The sequence below is a fragment of the Drosophila erecta genome, unplaced genomic scaffold, assembly GCF_003286155.1.
Source record: "Drosophila erecta strain 14021-0224.00,06,07 unplaced genomic scaffold, DereRS2 tig00000126-arrow-pilon, whole genome shotgun sequence".
Lineage (NCBI taxonomy): Eukaryota > Metazoa > Arthropoda > Insecta > Diptera > Drosophilidae > Drosophila > Drosophila erecta.
Window position 1 is genome coordinate 8,044,315 of NW_020825209.1, and position 27,911 is coordinate 8,072,225.

Consider the following 27,911-nt stretch of genomic DNA (forward strand, 5'->3'; position numbering starts at 1 on the left):
AAGGTTCAAGTTTATGGTCCTGGAATCGTCCAGCAAATCTAATTCGAATTAAGGCGGTTCTCAAGCCTCGTTTGATGCAATCAGTTTCTGAACAGCGAGGAGGTGGATTCAAGAATCATTAGGGAATCAGCAGTGATCAAAGTTGAGTATTGAAGGAAGACCCAAGGTATTTGCGATTGGAGGCCACGAAACAAAGCGAGATGGCAATAGCATAGTCCAGCGTGTCGGAACTGCCCAATATACCCACGCTGAGTCCCAGTAAGAAGTCGTGTCCGTGATATTTTCTATTACATTTTTATTTTGGTTTTCCTATTTCTCGTATTGAATAACTCCTTTGTTTTGAACAACGTAAGACTTCTCATTTACAACTGGCCCAGCGCTGGCGCCTCTGCAGCCGCCGATCCTGCTCCTCATCCCGCTCCTGCGCTGGCTCATCCTGCAGCTCGTCCTGCTGTCTTCGTGTCCATTAGTATGTGGGGGAGTGCGGCGCGAAAGGTCGAAGAGCAGAGTTTAAAAAAAACATTAATTAGTTATTAGTTTAGATCTGACGCGAGGGTGGACGCCTAGATAGCCACACTCTGCTTGGCCTCGTTTTCCCGCTGCTGCTTGTTGACCGCCGATATGCACTTGGCCATGGTGGGCGAGGCGCGCGAAATGGCGTCGGTCATGAAGTAGTCGCGCAGCTCCTTAAGCTTCAGATCGATGGGGCCACCGCCGATGGATTTGCTCTGCGGGCATGCAAAATAGGAATAATTAGTAAAACCTCCAATAGAGAAACACCGTTCCAACTTACGATAGCGCCCGCTGCTCCGGCATCGCCGGCTGGCTCCAAGTGACCCAGGCGCGTTAGATGTGGCGCCACATCCTCCACACGGTTGCGCAGCTCGTCCAGGTTGTCGTACGGCAGCGGCTTGCCCACCACCTCGGACAGGGCGCGCAGAATCTTCCAGTCCTCGCGGGCCATGCCCGGTGGCGAAACACCAGGCAGCGTCTGCTGCGGCCTGCCCTCCGTGTTCACGTAGATGGCCTGCTTCTCTGTGTAAGCGGCTCCCGGCAGCACGGCATCGGCAATGGAGGCGCCGTTGTCACCGTGCGATCCAATATAGACCACGAAGCAGTCCTTGGGCAGCTGCTCACGGGTCACCTTGGCGGCGTCGGCGTTCAGCAGGAACAGCACCTTGGGCTGGGCCTTCACAGCGGTCTGTGCGCCGGCCTTGTAGCCGACATCGAGAGCGCCCACCTGGGCGGCGTTGGTCTGCAGCACATTGAAGGGATTCCAGTTCTGCGAGCGACAACGAGCTTCAATTTTCCATTCACATGAGCAAGGGGATAGCACACTTACCGGCTTCTTCAGCTTCTTGCAGTACTCAGCAACGGTGGCGTGAATGGCGGCACCATCGGCACGCTCCAACAGATCGGCTCCAATGATGATGGCCGGCTTCTTGGCACCCTCCAGCACTTTGGAGAAGGCATGAGCTCCGGAGCACACGTCCTTGACCAAAGCGGCATCGGCGCCAAGGTTCTCGTGGTCGTAGGACAGGTCGATCTTGGGTCCAATCGAGGCGATCTGTAGTTCGTTGTGGACATAGGCCTTGCGCAGACGGGTGTTGACCAAGGGAGCCTCGTAACGGGGATTGGTGCCCACCAGGAGAACGGCGTCGGCCTCCTCCAAGCCGGCGATGGTACTGTTCAAGAGGTAATTAGCACGGTTGTCGGTGCCTCCGGCAATAAAGCCCTGTTCAGTGGCAACCACTTCGCTGCCCAGGCGGTTAAGCAGATCCTTTAGGGCCACCTGAGCCTCCAGGTCGGCCAGCTGGCCGGAAATGCCGGCAATCTGTCCACCGGCTGCCTTGACGGCCTTGGCCACGGCGATGAGGGCGCCCTCCCACTCCACGGCCTGCAGTTCGCCGTTGGGCATGCGCACCATGGGAGCCACCAGGCGCTGGCGCTTCAGACCGTCGCAGGCAAAGCGCGATTTGTCAGCCAGCCATTCCTCATTGACGTCCTCGTTCTCACGGGGCAGGATGCGCAGCACCTCGTTTGTGCGAGTGCTGACCACAATGTTGCTGCCGACGGCATCCAGCACATCGATGCTGCTCACCTTCCTGATCTCCCAGGGACGGGCCACGAAACTGTAGGGCTTGTTGGTCAGCGCTCCCACGGGGCACAGGTCGATCACATTGCCGGACAGTTCGGTAAGGAAGAGCTTCTCCACGTAGGTGCCGATCTGCATGTCGTTGCCGCGGCCAGTGGTGCCCAGGTCATCCACGCCGGCGATCTCGGAGGCGAAACGCACACAGCGGGTGCAGTGGATGCAGCGTGTCATGATAGTCTTCACCAGCGGTCCGATGTCCTTGTCCTCGACAGCTCTGTGGATGCATTATGTATGTATGTAAGTATGGTTACTCCAGGTTATGGGGCAGGAATGGGTACCTACCGCTTGCCCGTGTAGTTAATGTCCGTGAAGCGGGATCGATCGGAACCAAAGGCCATGGCCTGATCCTGCAGATCGCACTCGCCACCCTGATCGCAGATGGGACAATCCAGCGGATGGTTCATCAGCAGGAACTCCATGACGCCCTCGCGCGCCTTGCGGGTCAGATCCGAGTTGGTCTTGATGCGCCAGCCCTTCATCACGGGCATGGCGCAGGCGGCCACTGGCTTGGGACTCTTCTCCACCTCGACGAGGCACATCCTGCAGTTGCCGGCCACCGCAAGGCGTTCGTGGTAGCAGAATCTGGGTATCTCCACGCCGATCTGGGCAGCAGCCTGCGAGTTGGAGGAAACAGATTAGAAGGGGATTAGAAGGCGCCGCCTGCGAACGGGGGAGTTGAAGCCAACCTGGAGGACAGTGGTGCCGGGTGCCACCTGCACGGGAATGTCATCCACAAAGACCTCGATCTTCTCGGGCGCCTTCGCCGGTGTCTGGGCCACCATGGCGCTGGTTCGCACCGCCCGGCTGGCCATCTGATGTGTGGGCGAGCCCAGAGCGCCCAGCGCCTTGACTAGCGGTGCCCGTATCATATTTTCTGCAACGAGATGGTAACCAAAAATCCGTTGCAGTTGGAGGAGCCGAAGAAAATTACATAAGTGTTTTGGTATGTTGGTTGGCACAACACTCCCGCATATCGATTGTTCGCGATTTGTGTGCGTTGCAGGAGTCTGCTCCTCCACTGCACCAACCCTTGCCACCTGAATGGGGATCCTGGAGCAGGCGGAAAGTGCACGAAAACCTACCGAAATGCTGGAAAATATTCCTGTGATCTCTTAATGCGGAGACAACTTTTTTGTAATCGAATTTTGCTTTGACAGACGGACCGCGTTGCCAACTGCCGCGTTGACAGCTGGCCAATCGCGCTATTTATCGGTTTTGAAATGTACTTCTTAGCCAGAGACTCATATGCCAAACCAATTTCTTAGTCTGCGAAATCATAGTTTCTGTTCAAACAACATATATTTGGCAACAACTATCAGCTCATTGCATGCCCTGTTCCACCTTCACTGTAGTTGGCAACGCGAATGGCCAGCTGCTCCAATTTGTTTGGCCATTCACCTGTGAGCGTACTCAGCTGCCAACTTCAAATCTGAAATCAAAGATGGCGCCACCTCACTATTGCTTGGCGCTCGCAAAATCAGGCAAATTTTCTATAACTTACTTAAGTTATTACTAGAAATTTGAAATCAGTTCGGTGAATTTAACCTTTTGAGAATATCACATATTGTTACTATTTTAAAGCAGCTCTACTTGAAATGTTACAAGTGTTTGTTAGATATTTGACAGTTCTATTGCGACCAAAATGTATTATGGTTATTTTCAATGTTCTTATCAGCAAACATTCATCCAGACGCACATATGTACATATGTATGTGCGTACATATGTGTATATCTGGCCAGGATCTTTCCCGCTTCATTCGAATTAATCATCGCATAAATTACCGGCTTAAAAGTGCAGTGTTGTTCTTCCGCGCGCGTGCTACACAGAGAGAAATAAGTTATGTTTGCACATACGACCAAGAAAGAAAGAAATTAAATCAAATGAAAATTAGAAATTAAATCATGTATAGAACAAGTCAAAATGCAATAAATGGAAAAGTGACTTGACTTAGAATGCAGGCCTCTTTGGAACAGTTTTTCAAAATAATATTGTACAGCTCACTTCATTGGCGTGCAAGAGTGGCAAATATGAGGCCCAGAAGACTGAAAACTGGTTGCGACAACTTTCGTTGCGGCCGCCGAAGAAGTCGCCCGTTTGGGCCAAGTTAGTTGGCGTTTTAGCTCCGCTCGAGACGGTCGTGTAGCGGCACTCAGATCCCCAAGCTCGCATATCCGTGGAGTGCATCACCTGGCGATATCCGAAAGAAAGGTGCGCGCATGCGCATGTGGAAAGCGGGAAAAGCGGGAAAGCGGGAAAAGCGGCGAAAAAGCCAGTGGTGGTCGTGTGTTCTGCAAGACGGAGCGTGAAGTGCGGCATTGTTTGCATTTAATATATATATGCATATATATTTGCTTGCTATTTTGTTTTGTTTGTATTGTGCGGCTCTGCCCAAAGGCGGATAAATATGCGGAAAACCTAAGCCGCCAAAAACAAAGACGTCAACTGGCCATATCGATTGCCAGCCAACCGGGCTGTGTGACACTTTTCCGCGGCGCAAAACAGGTTGCCAGCGACTTTACAGCCGTTTTGGCCAGCACCTAGGGCTGCTTCACCTGCTCGCCAGTTCGCTTGGATCGCCTGGGTCGCCTGGATCGCCTGGATCACCACCAGGTGATGCTGTCCACTTCGTTCCCGTCTCCATAACGCAAGCAAGCTGAAACGCTGAAAGGTTTTCGAGTGGCGCGAGTCCGCGACAGCGGAGCAGGCGGAGGGCACCTCCAGATCCGAACCCACATCCACATCCAAAGCCAGAGCCAGAACGAGATCCAGATCCAGGATGTCGGACATATACTACTGCAGCAACAGCCAGGTGAGTTCTAGTTCAACTCAATTACGAGTGGCCGCCGCCAGGAAATGCGGCTAATTCCAGCGGCCAGTAGCTCAACCTAATCAGAGGTCCGAAAGTACACATTTCTCCGCTTTTTAATTGCATTATGAGCGAACTCGGCACTTGTCTTTCTCCATGTCCAGGGCAACAGGCCAACAGGCCAACATGGCACTACGGTTCTGCGTGGCTCGGGTATCATTAATTAAATCTGCGAACGCTCTTACATCTAATTAAGCATCGGGCTTGTGCTTCAACTAGCAAAGTCGCTCGATACAAAAGACTAAGCCCATTTCTTTCACTCGAAAGGTTCGAACACTCATGCTGCTCACAGTCGCAGTGAACTCAATATCTATGAGCTCCATAACCCTAAATGTATCTAAAAGGTTTGAAGATACGCTGTTCGAAATTCGAGTATGAACTGAATAACTACAGCTCTATAACCCTAGATGTATCTATAGGTTTTGAAGATACGCTGTTGGAAATTCGAGTATGAACTGAATAACTACAGCTCTATAACCCTAGATGTATCTATAAGTCTTGAAGATACGCTGTTGGAAATTCGAATATGAGCTCAATAATTACAGCTCCATAACCCTAGATGTATCTAAAAGGTTTGAAGATACGCTATTGGGAATCTGAATATGAATTATCTCTATAACCCTAGATGTATCTATAGGTTTTGAAGATGGAAAATCGAATATTTTTGCGACAGTAGAGTTAGGCAAAACAGGACTTAGGCCTCTCCCAGCGCCCAGGGCCAGAATCAAGTGCATTGTTGGCCATTTCCCAGACAATAGTGAAATGTATCTGCGCATTCCTGCAGGCCATTTAGCATAGCAAACACATGTAGCCATTGCCTTTCGAAATGCCACAAAATGCGATGGGGCTGCGATTATCCGTGGGGATTCTTGAAAGGGCAATACTCGTTGGTTGTTTGGTTGTTTGGATTCCGGGTTGTTTGGTCATTTCGTTTTAGTTTTCTTTGGCTCATTTTTGGTCACTCGGCTTAAACGGCTTTCCAATCGCTGTCATAATTGGAAATCGCTGAGCAGCCATAATTAATGAAACAAAAGTAAAAGCGTCGCGTTGTTTGCTTGTTTTTTTTCATCTTTGTTTTTTGTCGTGCTGCGGATTGGCATTATGCAACAGTGCTGCACCAGACGGCGATATCGGTAACCTGCTAACGATTTCCAATCAGCAACGGGATCGCATCCACAGTAGTCGCATATGCTGCACAGTGGCCACTCGCAGTTAACGACCTTATGATCGCACACACTTACCATTCCGCTCATCGTTGTGGTCGGCATAGTTGCTATTGATATAGTAATCATTTGTGCGGCATATCAGTCCACTGAAACAAAATGTTACGTACTTATCATCTTGGGAGCAGCAGCTTAAGCTCGATATATGCATAGTAATTGGTGGGTCACATCCTTGAAAACGAAATAGGAAAAGATATTAAAAGTAACTTGATGGGAGGTAAAAATGTAATAAAAAGAACTACCATGCAGCTTGAATGATCTCTATATTCCATCGAACTAATGCGATTTTGACCCACTGTGCGTGCGAGCTTGGGCTTCTGCTAAGTTTATGGAAATGATGGTGCCACGCCCCCTTTTTGTGGCTGGGGGCAGCAGCATCCCCACACACAGACACACTCACAGACACACTCACGCACACACACATGCACAGAAAGAGAGCAGCGACTTCGGCTGCGTTTAAGTGAAAGTGCGTCCCGTTATAAGCCAATTTTGACTTAGTAACTTACTTTTGCCGCTCGCTGTTGTTGGTATTATTAAAATGGTTGTTTGTTGCTTTTGCCTCGGGCGCTGCGCTGTAAAAATCTGGCCCGCCTCACCAAAGAAATCAAAAGTTTGCCACACTCCAACAAAAAGTGACTATTTTGGATTAAACTTAAGTAGTTAGCAACAAAGTTATGGGTAAGGTTGTTAGCATATCATTTTGAAGCCATACAACTTGATGGGTATTGGCGTAATGCCAAATTCCAAGTTGCAATTGCTCCGAAGTAGACTGCTATTTCTCTCTGTGCAGAATGCGTTGTCGTCTTCTGCAAATCTTCAGTTCCTTGCGATTTTAATTTGCAGCTGTTTTCATGCAAAAATGTCAGTTTCTGTTGCTTTTCTTTATTATTATTTCCCTCTTGTAATTTGTAATTTGTAATTTGTGTCTTGTGTCTTGTGTTTTTTTGTATCTTGTATTTCTCCCAGCAATCAGCAACTGTTTTGGTGGCGTGTATAAATTCGTTTGTGAAATGAGTCGTTGAATACCCGTATTTGTGTGGCTGTTTCTCTTTCTTTTGTTGTCTCGGCTGATGAGAATTTTTCAAAAACAAAATATGTCGTTTCCAACAATAATAGTGATGAAGTGATGATGGTGGCTCCAATCCTATGCGAATATCCAATGCTCTTCGCTGGAAATATGCAAAGCAAGTTGCTCGCAGTTTCGTGATTTTATAGCTGCATTCTTGCTATCGAATTGAGAAGCTAGTAACTGATGATATCTATAAGATACAATCTATAATCTGTGCGATAATATCTAAAATGAAATGAAACGAGTGTTTGCCATTTAAAGACTATTCTAGCAAATGGTCTCCATTAAATGCTGGGTTCTAATGAGTTCGCAATTGAAACCAAGGCCATGGACAAAACTGCATTTGAAAGACATTTGTTAGGGGTATTATTCAACACATTTTGGAACCAAGGTTTTTCGGCTTGACCAAAGTTTTCTCGCCCGTTAGTTGTTTATTGTTGTAGCTTGTTGGTTGTTGGTTGCTGATTGTTAGCTGTTGCTTGTAAGTTGTTGGTTGTTGGTGGTTTGCAGGGCGTGTGTGCCTTAAATAGGGCCCCCAACTGCTGTTGTCTTTATTGTTGAAATTGTTGAAACTGTTGTAAGTGTTGTAATTGTTGGTGTTGGCCGCCAAAGGCAATACAACGAGCATTGAGCAATTGGGGGCTTATGCTGCCTGCGATTGTTGTGGGTTCATTTCGATTCGTTTCTCACAAGTCCGCCCGCTGTAATTTAAACTGCGATCTGTACGTATTCCTGTACATAAATGCATATGTGCACAGCTGCGATCGAGAGAATAGGTTTCGACTTTCAAAATGCCAAAAAGGTGCATCACATTTGAGGCGAAAATGCCAAATTGCCAGGCGTTCGTTGCAACTTGTTGCTAAATTGTTTTCTTTTTTCTGCGTCAGAAGGACATAGTGCTGTGACCGCTGCTGTGCGTCGCCATGTGTGTGTGTGTGTGTGTGGTGCTTGGCATTCCAACAAGTCCACGGGTCTACTCTTGGTCTGGAGCTGGAGCTGGGATTTGAGTTGGAGTTGGAGTTTGAGCTTATGCGCCAAAAAGTGATTGCAGCGACAACAGCAACAAACTCGTTTGGCTTAGAAACAAACGCAACAACTTTCAGTTGTCTGCCGCCGATTTTGCTTTGCGGCGATTTTTTCCATGTTTTTCTAGGCTTATCTGCCTTGTGGGCCCCATTATTGTCTTAGCTATTTTCGGTTTTCGTTTGCGAATTTTCCCCCCACTCTCTTCTCTATTTGCTTGTCTTTTTCCCTTTTTTGCACAATCACTTAATCTCAAGAGTCTCAATTTGGCATAAAATCCATGAAATAGGCCTATGCCCATTTTATTACTTAGTCAATTTTCAGTGTTTGTCGACCCACAAAGAGGCAGGAACACTTTTGGTTTGGCCAAAGATTTGGCTATTGGACATTTGCATCCATCTTCAGCTGGCGTTCTTCACTGGCTGTCGCATTTGGCTGCCATGTGCAACAGGTTCACCTTACCAAAGAAAATCCAGCAACGGCAGCAGCAATATGAAATAAAATGCTGTTGCCATTTGGCCAAATGCCACAACACAGCAACAAGTTGGGATTGGCAACAAAGTAAGTTGACTTAACCCTCTGAGAGTCCACTGCTCTGTTTGGTTGCATTGAAATTTGTATTTCCTATAAGTAGTAACTTACGATTTTGCATTATTATTTGATAATAATCTTTCCAATTTAAGATCATATATTTTTGACATAATGCCCACAATTTCTTTTTTCATTTCGCGTAATCTTTGCAGTGCTTTAAATCGCGGTCTTTAGTGGGTTAAGCTGAGCTTGATTTTTCTGCTGGTCTGAGCACAATCAAATATTTTCTGAATCGACCTTTTGACAGAGCAAAGTAGCAAATCATTAAAGCAGTAAAGCGGTTAAGCAGCGGAACAAACACTGGGAAAAATAGGTACCTCATTTCAGGCGTTACCTTGCATGTGTGATAAACGTAAAAAATAAACAAGCTCTATTAATTTCGTAGTATTTTTTTTTTATTGACTCGCAGGTTTTTTTTTCTGTGCACTGGCTTCTCCTGTGAGTGCAAGAGGGAGCAAAGAACTTTCTCCCACTGCTTGCATTTTTCGACAAATGTCATTGAAATAAATTAGAAGTAAAATGTGGTGGGAAGGGTGGTGGTGAGGGAGAGCGGGAGAGGGAGGGGGGAAGACGAGAAGAATGGAGAAGCACACAAAACAAGCAGTGACAAAAGCCACAGAAGCGGAGTCTGCGCTCTCAGAAGAAAGTAGCACAAATCTTCAAGCCGCCTCACAACATTTCTCTCCTCTTTCGCAATGAACTCTTATTACTCGATTTATGGGTTTTCTGCTTAATAATTGTATTTCTGATTTATACCCCACTTACTTGTAGTACTTGAAAACTAGAAAACGATTGGCAAAAAGCGCACTGCTTGCAGCCTTGAACCAGTGACGTCAGCAGCGTGGGCAAATTGTTTTTTTTACTTTTCATTTTTGCTTGCTTTTTTCAAGGCGTGTTTTTCGACTTTTATTCGATTTGTTTTCATTTTGGCTGTTTACCTTTTGTGGCATTTTCCTGCTGCAGTTGGTCTTCCGAAATAGTTGCAAAATTTCAATTAAATATGCTAATCTCAGCGGAAATTAATGTTTTTTTTGAAAATTGTGGGAATAACATTTCGGAGTTGCCTTGAACAAAAAGACGTGGGATTTGCCAAAAAGTCGTTATCGATATGGAAGTTTTATAATAAGTAAAGAGAGTATTAAACTTACACAAAGTGATCTACCTGTAAAGGAATTTCTTAATGCAAACATTTGGTTCATCAACCCCTATTCGGCGTCTTTTTCTATACTCTTCCTATTTATTTATTATTTATTTATGCTAATTTCTAAGCTTATCTTTGAAATCTACTGTGGTTCCCACATAATCACAGCCATGGCAAAACAGTCCCATTCCCATTTCGGCCCGCAGAATCGCATTCAGAATAGACAATTCTTCCACCCAGAAGACGGCAAAGAGGAGAGCAGGCGGGCACATGTGCGGCGAAAGAGAGGGCGATAGGTGCGGTGGGCCAAATAAAAATAAATGAACAAATGGCCAAGAAAGCGCCCAGCGGCATTCCAATGATCGATTCTCTTTTTGTTTGAGCTGAGAACTTTCTACTTCATTTGGAATTCACAACAAAGCCGTGGGTCCAACTTAAAGAGCTGTCAAGGTACACTGCAAAAAACACGGCTTCATCCATTAATCGAAACTTGTGTTTTAGAAGAAGAACCATTCGTTTTATTGTTCCTACACTTTCTACATTGGATTTCGTAGTAAACACACCTATGAATTATGATGCTTTCCAAGTAACTAGCCACCGCTTCCTCCCAGTGCATCTGCTTGCTGCATTGCATTTTGATTTGCAATAATTGATGGGGCTTGCTAGTTGCGATCGTAGGCCGTCGAGTTGACGAGTGAGTCACTACGACTTCACCCACTTTGACTGCAAAGAGGCACACACCCAGAAACAAGAAGGCAACCCAGTTTCCAAGTGGCCAGAAAATCGGAGAATCGGAGAATTGGAGAATCGTAGAATCGGAGAAGCGGTCTCAGTCACGTCGTCGTCGCCGATTCCTTGGCACAAGCCCCGCCAAGCGAAGCCATCTATTCCATTCCTCGCCCGATATGATCCCATCAGATCCCATCTGATCCCATCCTAAGATAATCCAGCACGCACGTACCCATGCGATTGGGGGCAAATAGGCGTGCTGGCAAGTTTTGAAAAAAATCTTGGATATTTTTGAGTAGTTTTCCAACGCATGATGATTGTACTCTAGGCTAGGTTTTTTCAGCATACAGAGCATTGGCAGTCTTGAGAACATTTCAAATCTGTTGAGTGGAGAAAGTACTTTAGTCCAGCACTTCCGTCTCGTCTTTTCGCCCAGTGCATGCCGGAGAGAGTGAGAGCGCAGTTGCAACTGTTGCAACAGCAACAGCAACAGCAACAGTTGCAGTGGCAAACGCTCCTTGAAGGGGTAGGGGTCAAAGCTGTTCGCTTTTATCTGGCGGCCGAAGTCGCCTTGTCGTCGGATTTGTAAGTGTTTTTCCCATTCCCATTATTTTTCCCATTTTTGTTCGCCACTTTGGGGCAGGAGGGCTCCTCCACCCGTTTATTGTTCAGCTGCAGCTTTCCCCGTTCGTTCGGCAAACGTTCCGTTATTAATTCGTCACGATTGAGTGGCAGCTGCGACTGAGAAAACCGAGAAAACTCAAGAAACACGGAGTCTGCGGCGGCTGCTTGAAGGGAAATTAGTGAAAAGCTGTCACAGCTGCCGTTTTGTGGCATTCCCTTCCGTTTCCCCGTTTCCCCGTTCCCGCCCCAAATCCCAAATGCAGCCTGTTCCCACTTCGGGGGCACGTGTCTCCACTTCCAAATGCCACAATGCACTCGACACACGGTGAAATGTGATACTCGAGCGCTGGTCTCGCTGCTCCTAACTCAGCGAACTGGACTGCTGGCCCACTGATCGGTGCGAAACTTGACCACTGGGTGCACTACTTCGAGTGGCGTATGATGGCGTATGATGGCATGGGGTTCCTAACTCTGGTAACTTGGCTGTCCTATGGGGTAGCGTGGTGAAACTCGACCCTCCGTCGTATTAGCCACTGGCGATCCATCTGGCTCGGGTTTGCTGATCATTGCATAAAGTCTACCCAGTAGTAACTTGACCCAAAATTGCTATCACCATTGTGCTTTACGTGCGATTGCGAAACTAGCGCTGTAATGATTTAATATCCGAGTTCCTAGCCCAGGCTGATATTCGAATGCATCAGCTGAAGTGATTGGGTTAAGTCACTTCCCAAGACTAGTATTGTAAAGATATACAGTGGGAACCGGGGACAAAGAAGCAGTTTGATGCCACAATTTGGTATATAGGCCTGCCATTGTAACATCATTTTATTAGCCCAATTTGTAGGATTGTTTCCATGGCTCCATAAACCATTGTTTCTGCATACATCCGAGCTCGAGCCGCCTTCGGCAGTCTTTTAATTGTTCTGTGGAAACTCTGGCTCATAATAGTGCGAATATACGTACATACGTACATATGTATGTAGGTCCACGGATGCCTGATGTTTGGGAGCCACGTCTCGTTTTCGCTTTTCTTTCACACGGGCGACTAATTAGGAAAATTCGTGGAAAGGGGAGGTTGTTTCGGGAGCCAAGAGCCGATGGCGACTGCAGTTCGCTCAAACATGTTTGCCGAAACGTGTTTGCGGTGGCAGAAGCGGCAACAAAAACACTTTCATTTCCAGCTGCATCCAGCTGCCTTGGCTTTGAAAATGTACAATAGCTGCAGCAGCAGCAGCAGCAGCGAAAAAATAAAAATGCAGTGTATTTTCGACTGCAATTGGCACGATAAAAATTCGCTTTCGCTTTGTGGCAGCCAAGCCAAAGTCAAAGTCAAAGCCAAAGCCGAGCTATTCAAAAATGCGAAGCTTCTTCGCTTTTTCTCCAATGACACTTGTCGATGTGGAAATGGAAATGGGAAAAACGAGTTCGTGGCCTCAGTCTTTTGAACTCTGCCACATATCGAAAGCCCAGGCCTCCCAAAAGTTTGGCCCCCCCAACTTCAGACTGGTTGACCTTATGGTCTCAGCGACGCAAAGAAAGTTGCAGCGAGATTTACGGCATTTTTCCATTTGCCTGAAAAGGAAAGCGACCCCACCGATGACCGAATTCAGCAGGCGCCCTTGTTGCATGCGATTTTATTGATTGGTATTGGATACTGGTATTTAAATGTGTGATAGGCCAGCATGGGAATTAAGCGAGCTTTCCCTTTTCCTCAGAATGTGTTCATCCAGTTCTTGAACTTTCAAATTGCGATGCTGGACCCATTCGTATTCACTTTGACGTAACCACTGGCTATCATAGCATGGCTATAATCAGATCTCGTTTTCAGAGGTCCAAACTCGGTTGCCGGGCAACTGTGGCCCAAATAGGCGGCAAGTAATGGGAGCAAACTGGTGGCTTTGCCAGCGAATAATCAAAAATATGTAAATATGCTAAACGAAATGAAATGAGCAAACAATAAGCAGCGAAAAACCAACAGCGAAACTTTCTTTTCTTGACATTGGGCACCGCTTGCATTACGATGATGGTTGGCTGTTGGCTGTTGGTGTTATTTGACGTTTTTTGAGTTGGTCAAAACTGGAGCGAGCCAAGTTTGAGCGACCCAGAGGGCGGTGAACGGAGACTGGCTGTTGGGAGCGGTTCACCGCAGGCGGGGGCAACTGTACGGGCGGACCGTGCTAAATTCGTAGTCGCACAATTAGCACCTGTCCGCTTGGCTAGCTGCTTAGTTGGCTGCTTTCGGGCGTCCGGCGCATGTCGTCTCCATTACCAGGTCTGTAACAATGGATTATATTAATTTTCGCCACTCGCTGCCCGGCTGATCGCGGCACAGTGGGCACCATCTACCCATCTACCTTTCTACCAGTCCGATTACATGGCCGAAATGGGCAATTACGAGTGTGGCGCATTTTTAATTACAGCATGCGACAGTTGCAATGTGGCAAAGTGCTTGCTGTTTAGTTATGCGATCCACTTACATAGCTCACTCACCATTTCGCATCGATAGCAATTGGCTATCATTGGCCAATGTTTCCCAAGCGGCTTATTTAAAGCAAGCCAGCTTTTTCCATTAATTAATCATTAAGATTAGGACTACGAGCGAATTAGTGTGTGGATCTGATGTGTAGAGGTTCTACGTATGTGAGCCTGCGTGGGAGTGACTACTGTACCTCAGTTCTGTTTTTGGTTTACTGCTAAGCTAACTTTTTTGGCCGTGGGCGGTTGCTTAGGCTGAATTCTCGTTGCTCGGGCTCGCTTCGGATAGATATCTGCCCAAAATGCGGCTTAAATCGTGATAAATTAGCCGTGGCTAAGTGGGTGAGTAGTTCCTTCGATGCAATTTGTCCAGTAATCTCTTCTTTTTTGGGCGCAATCTGAAAAATGCCAAATGCTATGTATGCTGAATTTAATTATTCATTTTAATTTCTGAGTAATAATTTCCTTTGCAACCTCTTTTGCAGATGAAAAAATCGCGCGACGCGGATAAATCATCCGCCCCGTTGTCGACGGCCAATTCCAATGCAAATGCGGCAAATTTGGCGGCTGCTGATAAGAAGAACAACAACAGCAACTGCAGCAATCGCAACAAGGAGAAGAGCATGCAGACGAACGGCAAAAATTGGAAGGTGAGCCCAATTAACGCAACTGTGCGGTAATTAGGGAAATTGGGAAAAGCAGCAGCGAAAGTGATGCGCGCAGAGTTGCGGTGCTGCTGGAAAATGCAGGAAAATGCGCGAAAATGCAGCAAACTGCGGCAAAATGCGAGTGCAAAAGATCCGAATCCAGATGAGGTAACTGCGAATTTTCGCTGCACGTGCGCCGCGTACGTTAACCGCTATGCGGCCGACTGACTCTTGACTCGCACACCCCGACTTTAACCCTCCGACGCCCAGTTGACATGAGGCGGCCCAGAAGAAGTAATAACAAGATAGAATGCTATAGTCGACATTTTTGAGTTTCTACAACATCTTAACACCAAAATAAAATTAAAAAAAAAATGAATTTCTAAATTTGAATGCAGATTTTTAGAGAACTGCGCCAGAAACATTTGGAGGTATGCCACTGCCTTCGGCCTGTTACATACCTCTCAACGAATCTAGTATACCCTTTTACTCCACGAGTAACGGTATAAAAATTGGCGAAATGCGATTGGGAAACTGGGCGGCCGAGTGTTAAAGTGCGTAAGAGTGTTAAGAGTGTGGAATTGGCCGAAAGTGGTGAAAAGTGTTGAGCGATGTGGGGATTATGAAACGAGGAAGCCATTTCGGTTTAATTACTTGTTGTTCGCTGGACATTAGTTTGCATTGTTATTGCTGTTCAGTTGGCTTCGCCAGCAGCATCACATCACATGGAACCACATGGATTCACTTGGAATCACTTGGAATCACTTCACATGGAAGCACGCAGCCGACGAGAAAAACTGAAACTGGGCCGAGCGCTGACCCGTTTTCGTCTTGGCCCCAAGAAAAGTGGTGGCAACAGCCGGCAGTGCTTTTTCCCCTTACCTTAGTTGCGCTTTAATTGTTTTTCTAAATTGTGCCCGTGTCTGCGTTCTGTCTTTCTGCTTTAGCCGCTTTCGCAACTGCAACATAAAAGCCAATTGCCCCCTTCTGGCGCCGCTATGTTACGTGCTATTTCGGTCTGCTTAAAAGAAACAGAAGCTGTGGAAACCACACTGATTGTACCTCAATGATGAATTATTTATTTGAATTATTGAATTGAACGTGCTTCTAAATTCAAATTCAAATTCAAACAAACCTCCGGTTAGCGGTAGCCGCACTTCGGTTGGCAACGCCGCCCTGCCACGCTTCATTAAGTTGGCAACGCCAACGGCGCGCAATTAATTAATTGCTGAACGTAAATACACAGCACAAGTAACCAGAAAACGAATGCCGATTTGCAATAGGAATTTCCTTAATTAATGCAGCGCTTCCTCGCACAATACCCGAATATTGCATGCCGCATTTGCATGCTGCAGCGGCATTAAAAACGAGAAAAATCCTAATTTTCAAGTGCGAGATTTTGCATTTTTCCCCGCTTCTTTTTGTTTTTGTTTCTGAGAGTTTTCACAGCCGGTTCGTTCCGTGATTTGATTTAACGGCATGATTTTGCTGAAAATTGAACAGCATTTAAGGCGCTTAGCTGGTCAGCGACCTGGCTTAATTATTGAGTCCGCCGAAAAGTGCTTAATACTGATGATTGTGTCTTTCTTTTTTCCTTATTTGTATTCGGCTGTTCGCAGGGCATTGTCCAGAGTAATCCCAATCCGAGTGGCGGCGTGGGCACCACGGCTCAGCCGCCGAAGGTTTTCCACAACACCCGATGCACAAGGCACCACAAGCCGCACCACAGTCACGGCAATGGAAGTGCCGCTTCCGCCGGCGCAGGAGCAGCCGGCCTGGCCTTGGGACCGCCACTGGAGGCCACGCAGCAGCGGGAACGAGAACGGGATCGGGAGCGGGAGCGGGAAAGAGACAGGGATCGAGACAGAGAACGGGAGCGGGAGCGGGAGCGGGAACACCAACTGCACATGCACCAGCACAACCACGGCTTGAGGCGAAAGTCCGAGTCCGTCCTGTCCACCGACTCGGACATCCGCTTCACGCGCCGGAAACTGGGCGATGGCCAAAAGTGCGGCTGTGCCGTCATCGCTGGATTCCTCATCGCCCTGCTCGTCGCCGGAATCTTCGTCTACGTCGGATGTTAGTACTTCAGTGAACGCTTCTCTTGCCATAGCTGCCCTTACCAACCGATTGTTTACCCCATGCAGATACCTATTTCCGACCGGAGCCGCTGCCAGATCGCGTTTTCCGCGGCCGTTTCATGGTGCTGAACGACAAGTGGAGCATGGAGCTGGCCAACCAGAACTCGATGAGGTTCCAGCACAAGGCGCGCGACTACCGGGAGCGCATCAATCTCACCCTGCGCCGATCCGACCTGCGGGAGGCCTACGAGGGCAGCGAGATTTTGGCCCTGGATGGGTGCGTAACACTGCCCTTGTCTCTGTCCTGCCCTCCGTACCCACTGCCCCCGTCCCTTGCTTCCTATTCCCTGCGCCTTATCCCTAATCCGCCCTAATCCTAAATCTCCCTAATTTGCCCCGCCAATAATTGAGTACTCTCGTTGTTGGACGCACAGGAGCGAGGATAACAACAACATAGTCGTGCACTTCAACATGATCTTCGATCCGTACGCGGGCCTGGTGAGCAGTGGCGACCTTTTGGCCCTGTTCCACGAGGAGATGACCCAGCCGCCGCAGCAGCGTCGCCACTTCGCCAACATGACGGTGGACGTGGCCAGCTTAAGCATCAAGGAGACAACTGGCCTGATCGAGGAGCCCGTGATGTCCAGTTCGCCGCTGGGCGGACACGATGAGACCACCGAGCCGGTGGTGACCACCACGCCGGCGCCGCCACGCCGCTGCTCACCACTGGAGCTGTCCTACTGCCGCCAGGTGGGCTACAACATCACAACCTATCCGAATCTGCTGGGACACGCCAGTTACGCACAGTTGGCCGAGGACGTGATCGTGTTCCGGGAGCTGGTGGACGGCGAGTGCCATCGGGAGGCCTACGACTTTGTGTGCCGGCTCCTGCAGCCGCCGTGCGACACTCACGGCTCCAATTTGCAGCCCACTCCGGGCCAGATTTGCCGCGAGTACTGCGAGTCCTTCATGGCCGGCTGTGGCGGTCGATTGCCGCAGCGTTTCCGGCAGTTCTTCGACTGCGAGCGGTTCCCGGAATCCACGGGCACCCAGTCCTGCCACCAGAAGCCCCACTGCGTCAGCGACATGCAGTCCAATGTCCAGAGCCCTCGGCTCTGCGACGGCTACGCCGATTGCCCGGACCTTTCCGACGAGCGCAGCTGCGCCTTCTGCTCCCCCAACGCCCTGTACTGTGGGCGTGGCAGGGCGTGTGTGCCCCGCAAGGCGCGATGTGATGGCAAGGCGGACTGTCCGGACGGCGCCGACGAGAAGGATTGCCGTGAGTAGCCAGTTGTTCCCCATATCCGATGCTCGTTATATGCACATGTGCCCCTTCTAGTGTCCATAGCTCCACTGGCCGCCGATCTGCTGCAGCCGGAGCCCCTGGTTCCGTACCTCTCCCGCTTCCATTCCGCCGGCTACGCCGTCTTCTCCGAGAAGGGAGTGGTGGGCAAGCTGTGCGCCGAGGGGCTGGAGGGCGACGCCAAGCTGGTGGTGCGCCAAACAGTCTCCGAGTCGCTTTGCAAGTCCCTGGGATACGAGTAAGGATGCCTTTTGGCAACATGTAGGGCGAAATAAAGTGAGATGCTTAATCGTCATGCTTTCAGATCCGTGGAAATATTCGATGTGCAGAACGATACGGAGCGATTGAATGACTACGTGCGTGTCCTGGATCCCCATGCGCCGGAGATCAGCTTCATACGGACGCACTGCCCCCGACGCCAAGTGCTCTACGTGGGCTGCGGCGAGCTGCGCTGTGGCGTCCAGTCGGCGCTGTTCAATGCCAAGCAGCATCTCTCGCTGCCCAAGATGTCCGCTCCCGGGGATTGGCCCTGGCTGGTGGCGCTGTTCCGCGAGGATATCCACGTTTGCGACGGCACCCTGATCTCGCAGGACTGGGTGCTCACCACCGAGGGCTGTTTCCAGGGGCAGCCGCGCGCCACTTGGATGGCCATTGTGGGCGCAGTTCGCCTGTCCGCCAAGGCACCGTGGACGCAGAGGCGCCGCATCATTGGCATGATCAAGAGTCCGGTGGAGGGTTCGACGGCGGCACTGGTGCGCCTGGAGACCTCTGTCAGTTACTCGGACCATGTGCGACCCATTTGCCTGCCGGACGCCCTGCAGCGACGTCTGCTCCAGCAGCCACCGGCCCAGAGGAGAGCCCATGTTCCGGTGGCCGAGCGATTGGAGGGTCAGCTGGTCAGCCAGCAGCGCAGCCGATTGTCGCAGGAGAACCAGCAGTTCTTCCTGATCCCGTCGCAGGAGCAGCAGGACAGCTCCACGGAGAACCAGGGAGAGGAGGATCAGGACGAGCAGGAGGATCCCTTCGGTGCCGAATCAGCCGCCTCCCATATGCCCAAAGCGGAGGCTCTGCACCAGGAATTGGATGGCTACCCTCTGCCGGATCATGCGCCGCAAGTGAATTACTACTCCTCCTCCTCCGCGGTCACATCCTCCGCCACCGCCGCCCGCACGGCCACCAAGGCACCCGTTTTGGCCGCTGGACCGGCTGCCCAGGAGCAGATCTGGACGAATTGCAACACACTCGGTTGGTCCCGACAGCGGGATCACCTGCAGCGCGTCCAGCTGAAGATGGGCGACATGGCGCCCTGCGAGAATGTGTCCATCGCCACCGTGAACTCCATGTGCATGGAGGCCACCTACCAGAAGTACGACTGCACGGTGAGTAGCCAACGGACTGGGAAATGTGTTACGTATATTGAAGCTATTATATCTGAGCTTTATTAAACTGAACCACTTCGTTGAGAGTAGGGGGATATCAATTTGATTATTCACGAAATGTAGATGATAAGTAATTTGTATAAAACAGAAAACAGAAAGAAGCGATGAATTTAATATTTATAAAATGGTATATTTGAAAATTAAAAGTAAAAAAAATGTAATCTCAAATCATACGATAATAGGTCGAAAGACAGCTGTGGAACTAAAGTGTGTAGCTTTCACATAGCTTAAAATTATCAACAAAAAATGTTAGTCTACATAATATAACATTTGGCTTAGACGTTTGTTTGGTGCGATAGGTATAGTATAAGTCTTAGGAACATTGGTTCAACCTTTTAGCTTATGAGTACATTTAATTGGAGTATCGTATACTAGAGCTATGTACAATCCGTGGTTGGCGACCTAGATGCGAATCGGACGCAGGACAGGAACGGGTGACGGACCAACTGACGTGGACGCAGTGCGTCTTGGCCTGGCACAGACGTCCACGCGCAGGCGCTTCTTGGGCGGCTCCTTTTGCTGGTCATCGTCCTCCTGCAGCCGAGGTATGGAAATCTCAACCAGCTGCTGCTGGGACTGCTCCCTAAGAAAGCAATTCTGACGATGCACGGGCATGGCGCCGCCAGTGGGCAGCGATCCGATGAAGCAATTCATCCGGTAGACGGGCACGGGCGTGTACTCCGGCAACGGATCTTCTTTGCCTTGATCCTCCTCCTTCTGGCCCACAGTTGGCTCTGAATCCACTGGACGCCTTCGCTTAAGGGATTCGGTCTGGCCGAGACTGCGGCGCATCTTTGACCAGTCAAACCTCAGGTGAAAGGTGATCTCCGGGCAGGGAAACAGAAGTAGGAAGTACTCCAGCAAATGCGCCTCAAACACGTAGTCCTTGCCATTGGTCAGGATAAGGGCTTTTTTTTGGGTCTGCGGAATGTCGAAGCGGGACATGGCTGGAATAAAAGGCAGTCAATTAATATTACACCATACTCAAATAATATTTCCTACACCAATTTAAAGTTTTCCAAATTTACAAAATTATACATTTGCATTGCGAAAAATATGAACTTAAAGTTAAAACAACAAATTGAAATAACTGAATGAAAAAATTGACGGTATATATAATATTTAGATATATGAAAAGAATGTTCAAGCAATCTTATTTTGATATTAAGTTATCTGAAGAAAGTGCTATGAATTATGTAAATGTTGTGTAGGGATGCAATATTCAGTGTACTTAAAGCAAAGGCACGCAAATTTGGGTATTGAATTAAATTGGCTTGGAAGACGACGCCACTATATTGCACTTTTCCCATTAAAATTTCGTGACTCACCTTGGGAGATGACCTCTTCGTAGGTGTTCGAGGATTCGCAGGTGATGAGGTTGGTCTCGCCCTGGAAGAGGATCTTCAAGCTGCTCCTGGTATCGGCCATCATTTGTTTTTCTTTTTTTGTATTTTATAGTAAAATTGATAACGATCTTCGCACTGGAAATCCTTCTCTCTCTCTCTTTTTGTTGTTACTACTTTTCTCACCGCGATGCGCTCGCTTGGAAAGTTGCCGATCGAATGAATGCAAGCTAACTGCTGGCGCTCCGTTTTATGTTTTTTGTTTGTTTTTGCGATGTTCCTTGCTTTTTCTTGCCATCTCCGTTTTTCCTTTTATATGCCTGCAGCTGCACTCGTAGTTGTTGTTTTTGCTATCCTAGGTAAGCCCTCGCAGGTAACGGGGGTTGCAAATGCGTGTGTATGCATGCATGTGTTCGCTCGTGCTCACTTGAATGGCAATTGGGGAGAGTAAGAAAGAGAGCGAGCCAGAAATTACTCATTCAATTTTGTTTTTGTTTCGACTGCTTGTTCTTGCTCTACATCAAACGCGTTGCTGCATGTCGCGTGCGTGTGACGTCACGATCGCCAATTGGGGAGACACTAGTTTAGTTCGATGGTGAAATATTAAAGCAATAGAGTGGTCCTACATAATTCATACACAATTATTTTTAAAATATTTAATTATGAAGTGGACAATAACCGCTGACATTCAAATTGTAAATTGTAAAATAATTCCAATCAGCCATAATTTACATTTACATAGCATTTTTTAGAGTGGACCAGAATTATATTTTATTAAACTATTTTTATGTACATATTTTAATTTCCAATTACTTGATGTAGCACTGAGTCTTCAACTGCTTTTGCTTGTTACATTTTCAGCAAGAGGAGTATTCGGGAGCGCCCGTACAGTGTCTAATTCCCGGAACGAATCAGTGGGCGCTCATTGGGGTCTCCTCCTGGCGGATCGCCTGCGGACCGTCGGGCGTGGAGCGACCCAGGATGTACGACAAGATCGCCTCGAACGCCGCCTGGATTCGCGAGACGATCAGCGCGATATAGTCGGAATAGTCCACCAGGGGCGGGGGGCCCCTCAGCGCATTTGTGTAGAAAACGGAACCGAAACTCACTGGGTATTATACATATGTATGTGTGTGTAGCAAAGCAACTAAGGCAATTAAGCATATGTAACTAACCTGCTCTAATGTTACTCGAACCTATGTAACTCTATGCTAACTGTATTTTTTAAACGTCTTTTTTTTTTGCTGTTTTGTGTAATATTTATTAACTATGTTGTAGTTGTATGTTAAACATGTCGAGAAGAAAGCAAATTTAGTTGTTAGTCTGTACGTTTAGCTGTTTGTAGAAAGATATTGTTGAATAAAATTAAATCGTCCAAGATCATAATTTTACTGTTGGCATGCCACAATTAGGTGGACACGTGCATGGATTGCCATTTCCCATCCGTTTGAAGGCGGTACGTTTAGCTGTTTGTAGAAAGATATTGTTGAATAAAATTAAATCGTCCAAGATCATAATTTTACTGTTGGCATGCCACAATTAGGTGGACACGTGCATGGATTGCCATTTCCCATCCGTTTGAAGGCGGTACTGCACTCGATCCGCAATTTGGTCGAGACCCACCTTCAGGAAATCCCAACGTTGCGGTTGGAATTTCCAAGCGGTACTAGAAGTTGCAATCATAGGTTGTTATAATAAATATGTACATATAGTTATATGAAAGGTGGAACTCACTAGCTTGCTGGTCTCTCGATAGATTTTCCTCTGTGATCCCGAAGGAACTGATCGTGCTTCGCCTTGAGATCATCGTGGTTAATGGGTTCTCCACATGGACAGATGTGACCCCTGATCTGGGCAGCCAAATTCTCCTTGGCCCACAAAGCATCCATTTCGCCTTGGGGAAGTTCCACGGCGGTGGCTCCAATCAATCTCACCTGCCAGGTATTTTGATTTCCGGCCTCATCCCTAACATCCGGCATATAGAAGGTGATGCAGGCCTTGGGATTGGCCAGAAGGTTCTTGAAGTTGCGGACATACCGATGAGTGATGTAGAACACACAGTTATCCTGGGTGAGTCCTCGGTACAGTACGGTGCGGTTGAGGACCCCGAATTCCTCGTCCACGGTGGCCAGGTTCATTTCCTGTATGAATCCATCGGGATGTCCTTTGGCAGCTTCCTGCAGGATCTCCTTAAAAAACTCAACTGGATCGGGGGGAAAGACCTCGATTTTGGCCAAAGAGGAGGTCATATTGCTGGATTTGAAGTGTAAAATATTCTAGTTAGTTGATTAAAATAAAGGTAACAAAATACACTTTCTGTGCCCAATAACTTTGATTAAATAATTGATAATGCAACTTATAATTATCGCCGTGTACTGGCATTCAAATTTGGCGCACTTGGCCCGCTGTTAACGCTAACAGCACTGCAACATGAGCATAACAGCAGTAGTACTTTTCGGCGGTTCTATAATCGATATACACGTTTGATATCACGCTATTGGTCCAAAGCTATCGGGTACTATCGATACATGGAAACGAAACAAATTCTCCCAATTTTCGGCTGAAAACGAGTAAAACCAACTCGCGATTCTGGGGCGGCAGAACGGGAAGTCCCGCCGAGGAGCAGCATGACCTCCATTCTGGACATGAAGGCCGGTCCGCCCGACTACTGGGCGGAGATCAGCAACTTCTTTCTGCCGCTGAAATACCTGATCACCAACGACCGCTTCGATTCGATGGTGCGGGACATAGACCTCTATTACCTGATAAACGGCGTCTTCTGGATATTTGTGGCGTTGTCCTGCGGCTACTACGCCTTCCAGCGGCTCTTCCAGGTGGGTCCTGCTCGTGGCTAATCCTTTCAATCGCCTTTCAAGCACCCTCGATGCGGCGCCTCCAATTGTAGTTTTCTATTGAGGGGTTGCTCGGACAATTTGCCGTTTATAAATAAACAGAGCGGACACGGGGCCGGATTTTCGCATTCCGGGGGTTGACGGGGTGCCAACCAAATGGGGCGCTAAAAATACTGTTACCACCCTTTTCGGATGCTTCACAGCGCGGCGAAATGCGGCACTTTCTGTACTGTTTTCGTTTTCAACTAAGCTATGCTCGACTATTATTCGAATGTGTAGTACCTTGTAAAATCAATATTAGACCAGAAAGCTATTGATTTTACTCCCGACAGTCTTAGTTAAAGGGTCCAGATGGTATGTCGGTATTATGTGGTACTTCCTTCTCCATTCGGTTGGCACTTCGCTCCTGGTTTTGGTGATAGCAAAAATTCGGCGACAGTCGACACATCGGCGCTGACCATAGGCCATAGAAGCCATTATCTGTAACGACCCAAGACCAATGCCCGACTAATTGCCTCATACCAATGCTCCTCTCCCTTTGCAGTTCTTTCTGAAGTCGTCGAGCATGAAGCACTTTCAGCGGAGGCTGTTCGCCCGCGTGATCTGGAACATCGCCTTCTATGCGGCCAGCTGTCTGTTCCTGCACTTCTACAACGAGTTCATGATCCTGCCCCAGCTGATGAAGAACCAGGGGCGCTACTCGCTCTTCTACTCCTCGGACAACTTGATTTTCTACCGATCCCACCAGGCGGAGAAGTTTCAGTTCTATTCGATCTTCATCATCACGTTCTACCTGCATGGGGCGTGGTTGGACTTCAAGGACGCTGACTTCCTGGAGGTGGGCTCCAAGGGACTCTACCTGCTGTCCCTCGTCGCCATCGATGTTTACAGGCAAGTCGAGACACGTTTGGTAGGGATCTGGTCCCTTCCCTATTTTCTATGAAGCACTTTAAGCTCAAAAACATGAAATGAATACTCTGCTTTTGTTTTTAGGTACGAAAACTACTTTGTGGGCCTGAATCTGACGGTGGGCCTGTACAGCATACTCACCGAAGTGCTGGCCCTGCTGGTCCTGCCCAGCACCAATTCACACCGGATCATCTACCAGGTTTTCCTTGGCTTGCGCATTATGGTGTGGGCGTATGTGTTTGTCAACCTGCTGCCCTTCAAGTACTTCATACCCACGCTATTTGCCAAGAACTTCAAGCTGCCCCTGAATGTGCCCATTTGGTTGTGGTACGGCCTCTCCATCTGGAACTCACCGGTGCTGCAGTACTTCTACCATCAGATATATCACACAGCGCCGTCGGATTGTTCGGGCGAGGGTTCGGCAGCCAAGTGCATCCTAGTCAAGGACACCAGTGAGTTCCGGCACTACAAGACACTGAAGAAGGCCTATTTGGAGGTAAAGCTTGCGCACATAAGAACCACGTCCAATTCGCTGCCCTCCGAAACCAGTTCAGCCTCCGCCAAAACCTTTCAGGCCATAAAGTGTAAGCTTCTTGTATCAACTCAACGCGATATTGACTAGCTAATTTACAACCATTTTCCCTGGCAGGCGTCATGATGCTGAAGCGCAAATTGAAGCGGATTCGCGAGGGACGTGGACATGAGCCGGAGGATGACAACGATGACCAGGCCGTTGATACCTAATCGCGCCTTGGAGCACGGGCGCAGCACACTTTTACACAGTAGAAAACCACATTTCCTTAAACCAAACCAAAAAAGACACAAGTTCAGCTTAGGCTAATAATTCACAAGTTGAAACTAGCGCTCTCTCTATCTCTCTCTCAGGCTCCTTTCGGTTTATGCGTGATTGCTATATCGCGATCAGCGAACAGTGCGTTTCGGCCAGCATTCAGATCGTAATCAAAAAGTTAGCAGTACACTTCTGACTCTTGTCAACATATTATAGTAGAAATCTTAGAGAATATTTAACAATTCGTCAATTTGTTAACGTTTTTGTTGTAAATGCTCTGAAGAGCTCAGTTGGTTGTCTAGCTTTCAATCAAAAATTATTCAAATACTTCAACGAATCATATATAAGCGTTAACAACTGTCCCAAAGGTTGTCAATATTTTGTTTGAGCGACATACCCAAAATGTGAACTAAATTGAAACAAGAATATAAATGATAAATCAAAAGTGCAGATAATCTCAAGGGCTATATATGCAGAGGTCGAAAAGTGAGGCCTAATTAAAATCAAATTAATCTCCTAGAAGTATTTAAAATAAGGTTATAAATCTAAAATCGTAGAATTTGAATTAATTGCCAAACGCGCTGTTCTAATAGTACTTATTCGTGATAAACTACAGTGCAATACACTGATGCACCGTTGTCACTAGTTAACAATTATTTATAAAAACTCTAGATCAATATTAAATTTAAAACAATCACGATTTAGCCAACACGCATAAACCAAGTGGCTGAAACCCTTAGCAAATTTAGTTAGTATCGCTCGATTTTTGGCGCCAACGGAGATCGTCGCGGCTGATATATATAGTTACTATATCTCTTCAACTCTCTTTCTCCCTCGCACACACGATCGCAGTTTCTCTCTCGTTTAGATTCGTAAGTCGCCTTCAACTTATTGTTGTTGTTTATTCGCTGTGACTTAATGACATATTGAAATATTGTAATGTGTTTTTTTTTTCGTTCTTTTAATTGAAATATACTATATATGGGCTAAACGAGCGCAATTGAAATGTGTGTGTTGTTGTTACTGGTTGGTTGCATTCGTTTGTTTTATTCACTTCTTAGCTCTCCCTTCGTGGCTGAAATATTATATTATTTATTTTCTTGCTTTATTTGATATTTGAAAAGAATTCTCTAGTTAAATTTCGGTTTCTCATTTGGTTTTAGGTTTCGCACTTCTTCCTTCGAAGCTTTTAATTCGATATCCTTGCAATCGTACGTTCTCAAAAGTTCAATGCATTTCTACATGAATTCTCATTATATAATCGGAATCGTTTCTACAACTGTACGAGTACAATTTGTACAATTACCAAAATATTTACGTATTAGGTTTGGAAACCAAACTATTTCTTTAATTCAAAAAACGCAGTAAAAAAATATTTTTGTAAAACCTAATAAAGTTACACAATTAAAGGTATTTTTAGAAAGACTTTCGAGTTTTTGTGGGCTGATTAACGTTTTCATGATTCTAGACATTTGTAATCGATTGCAAGGGTATTTCAGTGTCGGCTAGCCGATCTTATTATTCAATTTAATATTAATCTTTCCTCGATTTGTTAACATTGTTTCATATTTTGGGTTCTGGGGCATTTACTATCGTTTCGTTTTTGCTTTGTTTAAAAATTCTCTCACTAGAAGCTAAGTTTTGGTTTTAATTATATTTTCTTATGTTTTTCATATCTTTTTTTGTGGTTTTACTTGAATGTTGGTTTGGTTTTAGTTTAATTTTAAACATTATTTGGTTTTGGGTTGGCCAATTTTTGCAAACATTTTGTTTAGAAAATCGTTTTTTGTTGGATTTTTGTGGTTTACTTTCGTGACGAACAAATTTTTACGTGCCGCGAAATATAATTATTTTTGTGTTTAATTTTTTCTTGGGAAGTTAATGAGGGTGAGGGAATTGCCCCCTGGCTTTGAGCAAAAAAAAGTTGTTTCTATTTTTACAATTATTTTTGTTTCTTAGTTTTGTAAATCGTATAATTTTATAGTTTTTTTCTTGGCTTTGTTTAAATATCTTGTCTTAATTTCTTGTTCGCTTTTTTTTTCTTCCATTTATGTTATGTTCTTAAAAGTTAATTCAATTCGTGTTTGGTTTGCTTCGCTCATTATTAAACAATTTTGCTAATTTTTTGTCGCTGTGTATATCGCTTATCAATGTCATTTGTTAGTTTTAGTTTAATGTTAATTTTACCATTAAATGTATGCATTAAAATTAGTGTTAGTTGTTCTGCGTGAACGCTTCTTAATCGTTCTATTAAAGGTACGTTCTAAAAAAAATGTCTCCTTTATGCGATTTTCTCGATTTTTTCATTATCATTTTAGTGTTAGTTTCGTCGGCCCCGCAATGCCCCCGATCCCAAATATCTTTATGTATATATGTATATATTTATATTCATATATCTAGCCGTGTTTATGTATAAACTGCTGGAGCACACAATGTCCTGTGGCAAATGGTAGCGACCCCAAATGGTCGAGTTCAATTAATGTCCAAAGTGCAACCCCTTTAACCCCTTTGGCATATTGTTAGCTTTGCCCGATTCGATTCGTAAAAAATATTTAAACATTTTTACACTTTTTGTTTCTCTGTCGCTTGAGTTGGTTTTCGTATGCTTGCTCCAATTTTCATATAAATATGTTTTCAATTAAGTTTCCTT

General features: G+C 46.8%; 5 protein-coding genes across 6 annotated transcripts; 2 read left to right on the forward strand and 3 right to left on the reverse strand.

Annotated features, from left to right (window-relative positions):
* Window positions 1-277: 277 nt before the first annotated feature.
* LOC6550246 (NADH-ubiquinone oxidoreductase 75 kDa subunit, mitochondrial) lies at window positions 278-3,343 on the reverse strand. The gene is made up of 6 exons (XM_001977885.3): window positions 3,238-3,343; window positions 2,842-3,029; window positions 2,438-2,769; window positions 1,343-2,369; window positions 794-1,282; window positions 278-728 (listed from the first exon to the last, which is right to left on the reverse strand). The coding sequence occupies exons 2-6, from the start codon at window positions 3,022-3,024 to the stop codon at window positions 564-566; spliced, it is 2,196 nt and encodes a 731-aa protein (XP_001977921.2). The 5' UTR covers window positions 3,025-3,029; window positions 3,238-3,343; the 3' UTR covers window positions 278-563.
* An 899-nt stretch (window positions 3,344-4,242) lies between these two features.
* Window positions 4,243-22,085, forward strand: LOC6550247. The gene is made up of 8 exons (XM_001977886.3): window positions 4,243-4,965; window positions 14,383-14,547; window positions 16,164-16,623; window positions 16,692-16,902; window positions 17,060-17,904; window positions 17,965-18,166; window positions 18,233-19,307; window positions 21,572-22,085. Exons 1-8 carry the CDS (start codon window positions 4,933-4,935, stop codon window positions 21,749-21,751), a joined length of 3,171 nt encoding a protein of 1,056 aa, XP_001977922.1. The 5' UTR covers window positions 4,243-4,932; the 3' UTR covers window positions 21,752-22,085.
* On the reverse strand, window positions 19,481-21,171 carry LOC6550248. The gene is made up of 2 exons (XM_001977887.3): window positions 20,696-21,171; window positions 19,481-20,314 (listed from the first exon to the last, which is right to left on the reverse strand). Exons 1-2 carry the CDS (start codon window positions 20,796-20,798, stop codon window positions 19,770-19,772), a joined length of 648 nt encoding a protein of 215 aa, XP_001977923.2. The 5' UTR covers window positions 20,799-21,171; the 3' UTR covers window positions 19,481-19,769.
* A 31-nt stretch (window positions 22,086-22,116) lies between the features above and the next one.
* LOC6550527 (pyridoxine/pyridoxamine 5'-phosphate oxidase) lies at window positions 22,117-23,516 on the reverse strand. 2 transcript variants are annotated; one of them, XM_026981474.1, is made up of 4 exons: window positions 23,473-23,516; window positions 22,445-22,963; window positions 22,234-22,376; window positions 22,117-22,176 (listed from the first exon to the last, which is right to left on the reverse strand). In XM_026981474.1, exons 2-3 carry the CDS (start codon window positions 22,957-22,959, stop codon window positions 22,250-22,252), a joined length of 642 nt encoding a protein of 213 aa, XP_026837275.1. In that variant the 5' UTR covers window positions 22,960-22,963; window positions 23,473-23,516; the 3' UTR covers window positions 22,117-22,176; window positions 22,234-22,249. The 2 variants fall into 2 exon arrangements, with proteins under 2 accessions (XP_026837275.1, XP_026837274.1); XM_026981473.1 differs by having other exon boundaries at window positions 22,135-22,376.
* Window positions 23,185-26,267, forward strand: LOC6550528. The gene is made up of 4 exons (XM_001977889.3): window positions 23,185-23,544; window positions 24,107-24,453; window positions 24,556-25,055; window positions 25,121-26,267. Exons 1-4 carry the CDS (start codon window positions 23,338-23,340, stop codon window positions 25,213-25,215), a joined length of 1,149 nt encoding a protein of 382 aa, XP_001977925.1. The 5' UTR covers window positions 23,185-23,337; the 3' UTR covers window positions 25,216-26,267.
* The last annotated feature ends 1,644 nt before the right edge of the window (window positions 26,268-27,911 follow it).

Bases quoted from the DNA above. Each gene is read 5' to 3' on its own strand.
- LOC6550246 (XM_001977885.3), bottom strand. From the start codon at position 3,024: ATGATACGGGCACCGCTAGTCAAGGCGCTGGGCGCTCTGGGCTCGCCC. The intron at 1,283-1,342 runs GTAAGTGTGCTA...TGTCGCTCGCAG, and splicing joins GCAAGAAGCTGAAGAAGCCG to AACTGGAATCCCTTCAATGT. The intron at 729-793 runs GTAAGTTGGAAC...GCATGCCCGCAG, and splicing joins CCGGAGCAGCGGGCGCTATC to AGCAAATCCATCGGCGGTGG.
- LOC6550247 (XM_001977886.3), top strand. From the start codon at position 4,933: ATGTCGGACATATACTACTGCAGCAACAGCCAG. The intron at 4,966-14,382 runs GTGAGTTCTAGT...CCTCTTTTGCAG, and splicing joins ACTACTGCAGCAACAGCCAG to ATGAAAAAATCGCGCGACGC. The intron at 19,308-21,571 runs GTGAGTAGCCAA...TTACATTTTCAG, and splicing joins ACCAGAAGTACGACTGCACG to CAAGAGGAGTATTCGGGAGC.
- LOC6550248 (XM_001977887.3), bottom strand. From the start codon at position 20,798: ATGATGGCCGATACCAGGAGCAGCTTGAAGATCCTCTTCCAGGGCGAG. The intron at 20,315-20,695 runs GTGAGTCACGAA...CTTTTATTCCAG, and splicing joins CGAAGAGGTCATCTCCCAAG to CCATGTCCCGCTTCGACATT.
- LOC6550527 (XM_026981474.1), bottom strand. From the start codon at position 22,959: ATGACCTCCTCTTTGGCCAAAATCGAGGTCTTTCCCCCCGATCCAGTT. The intron at 22,377-22,444 runs GTGAGTTCCACC...TGCAACTTCTAG, and splicing joins ATCGAGAGACCAGCAAGCTA to TACCGCTTGGAAATTCCAAC.
- LOC6550528 (XM_001977889.3), top strand. From the start codon at position 23,338: ATGACCTCCATTCTGGACATGAAGGCCGGTCCGCCCGACTACTGGGCG. The intron at 23,545-24,106 runs GTGGGTCCTGCT...CTCCCTTTGCAG, and splicing joins CCTTCCAGCGGCTCTTCCAG to TTCTTTCTGAAGTCGTCGAG. The intron at 24,454-24,555 runs GCAAGTCGAGAC...TTTTGTTTTTAG, and splicing joins GTCGCCATCGATGTTTACAG to GTACGAAAACTACTTTGTGG.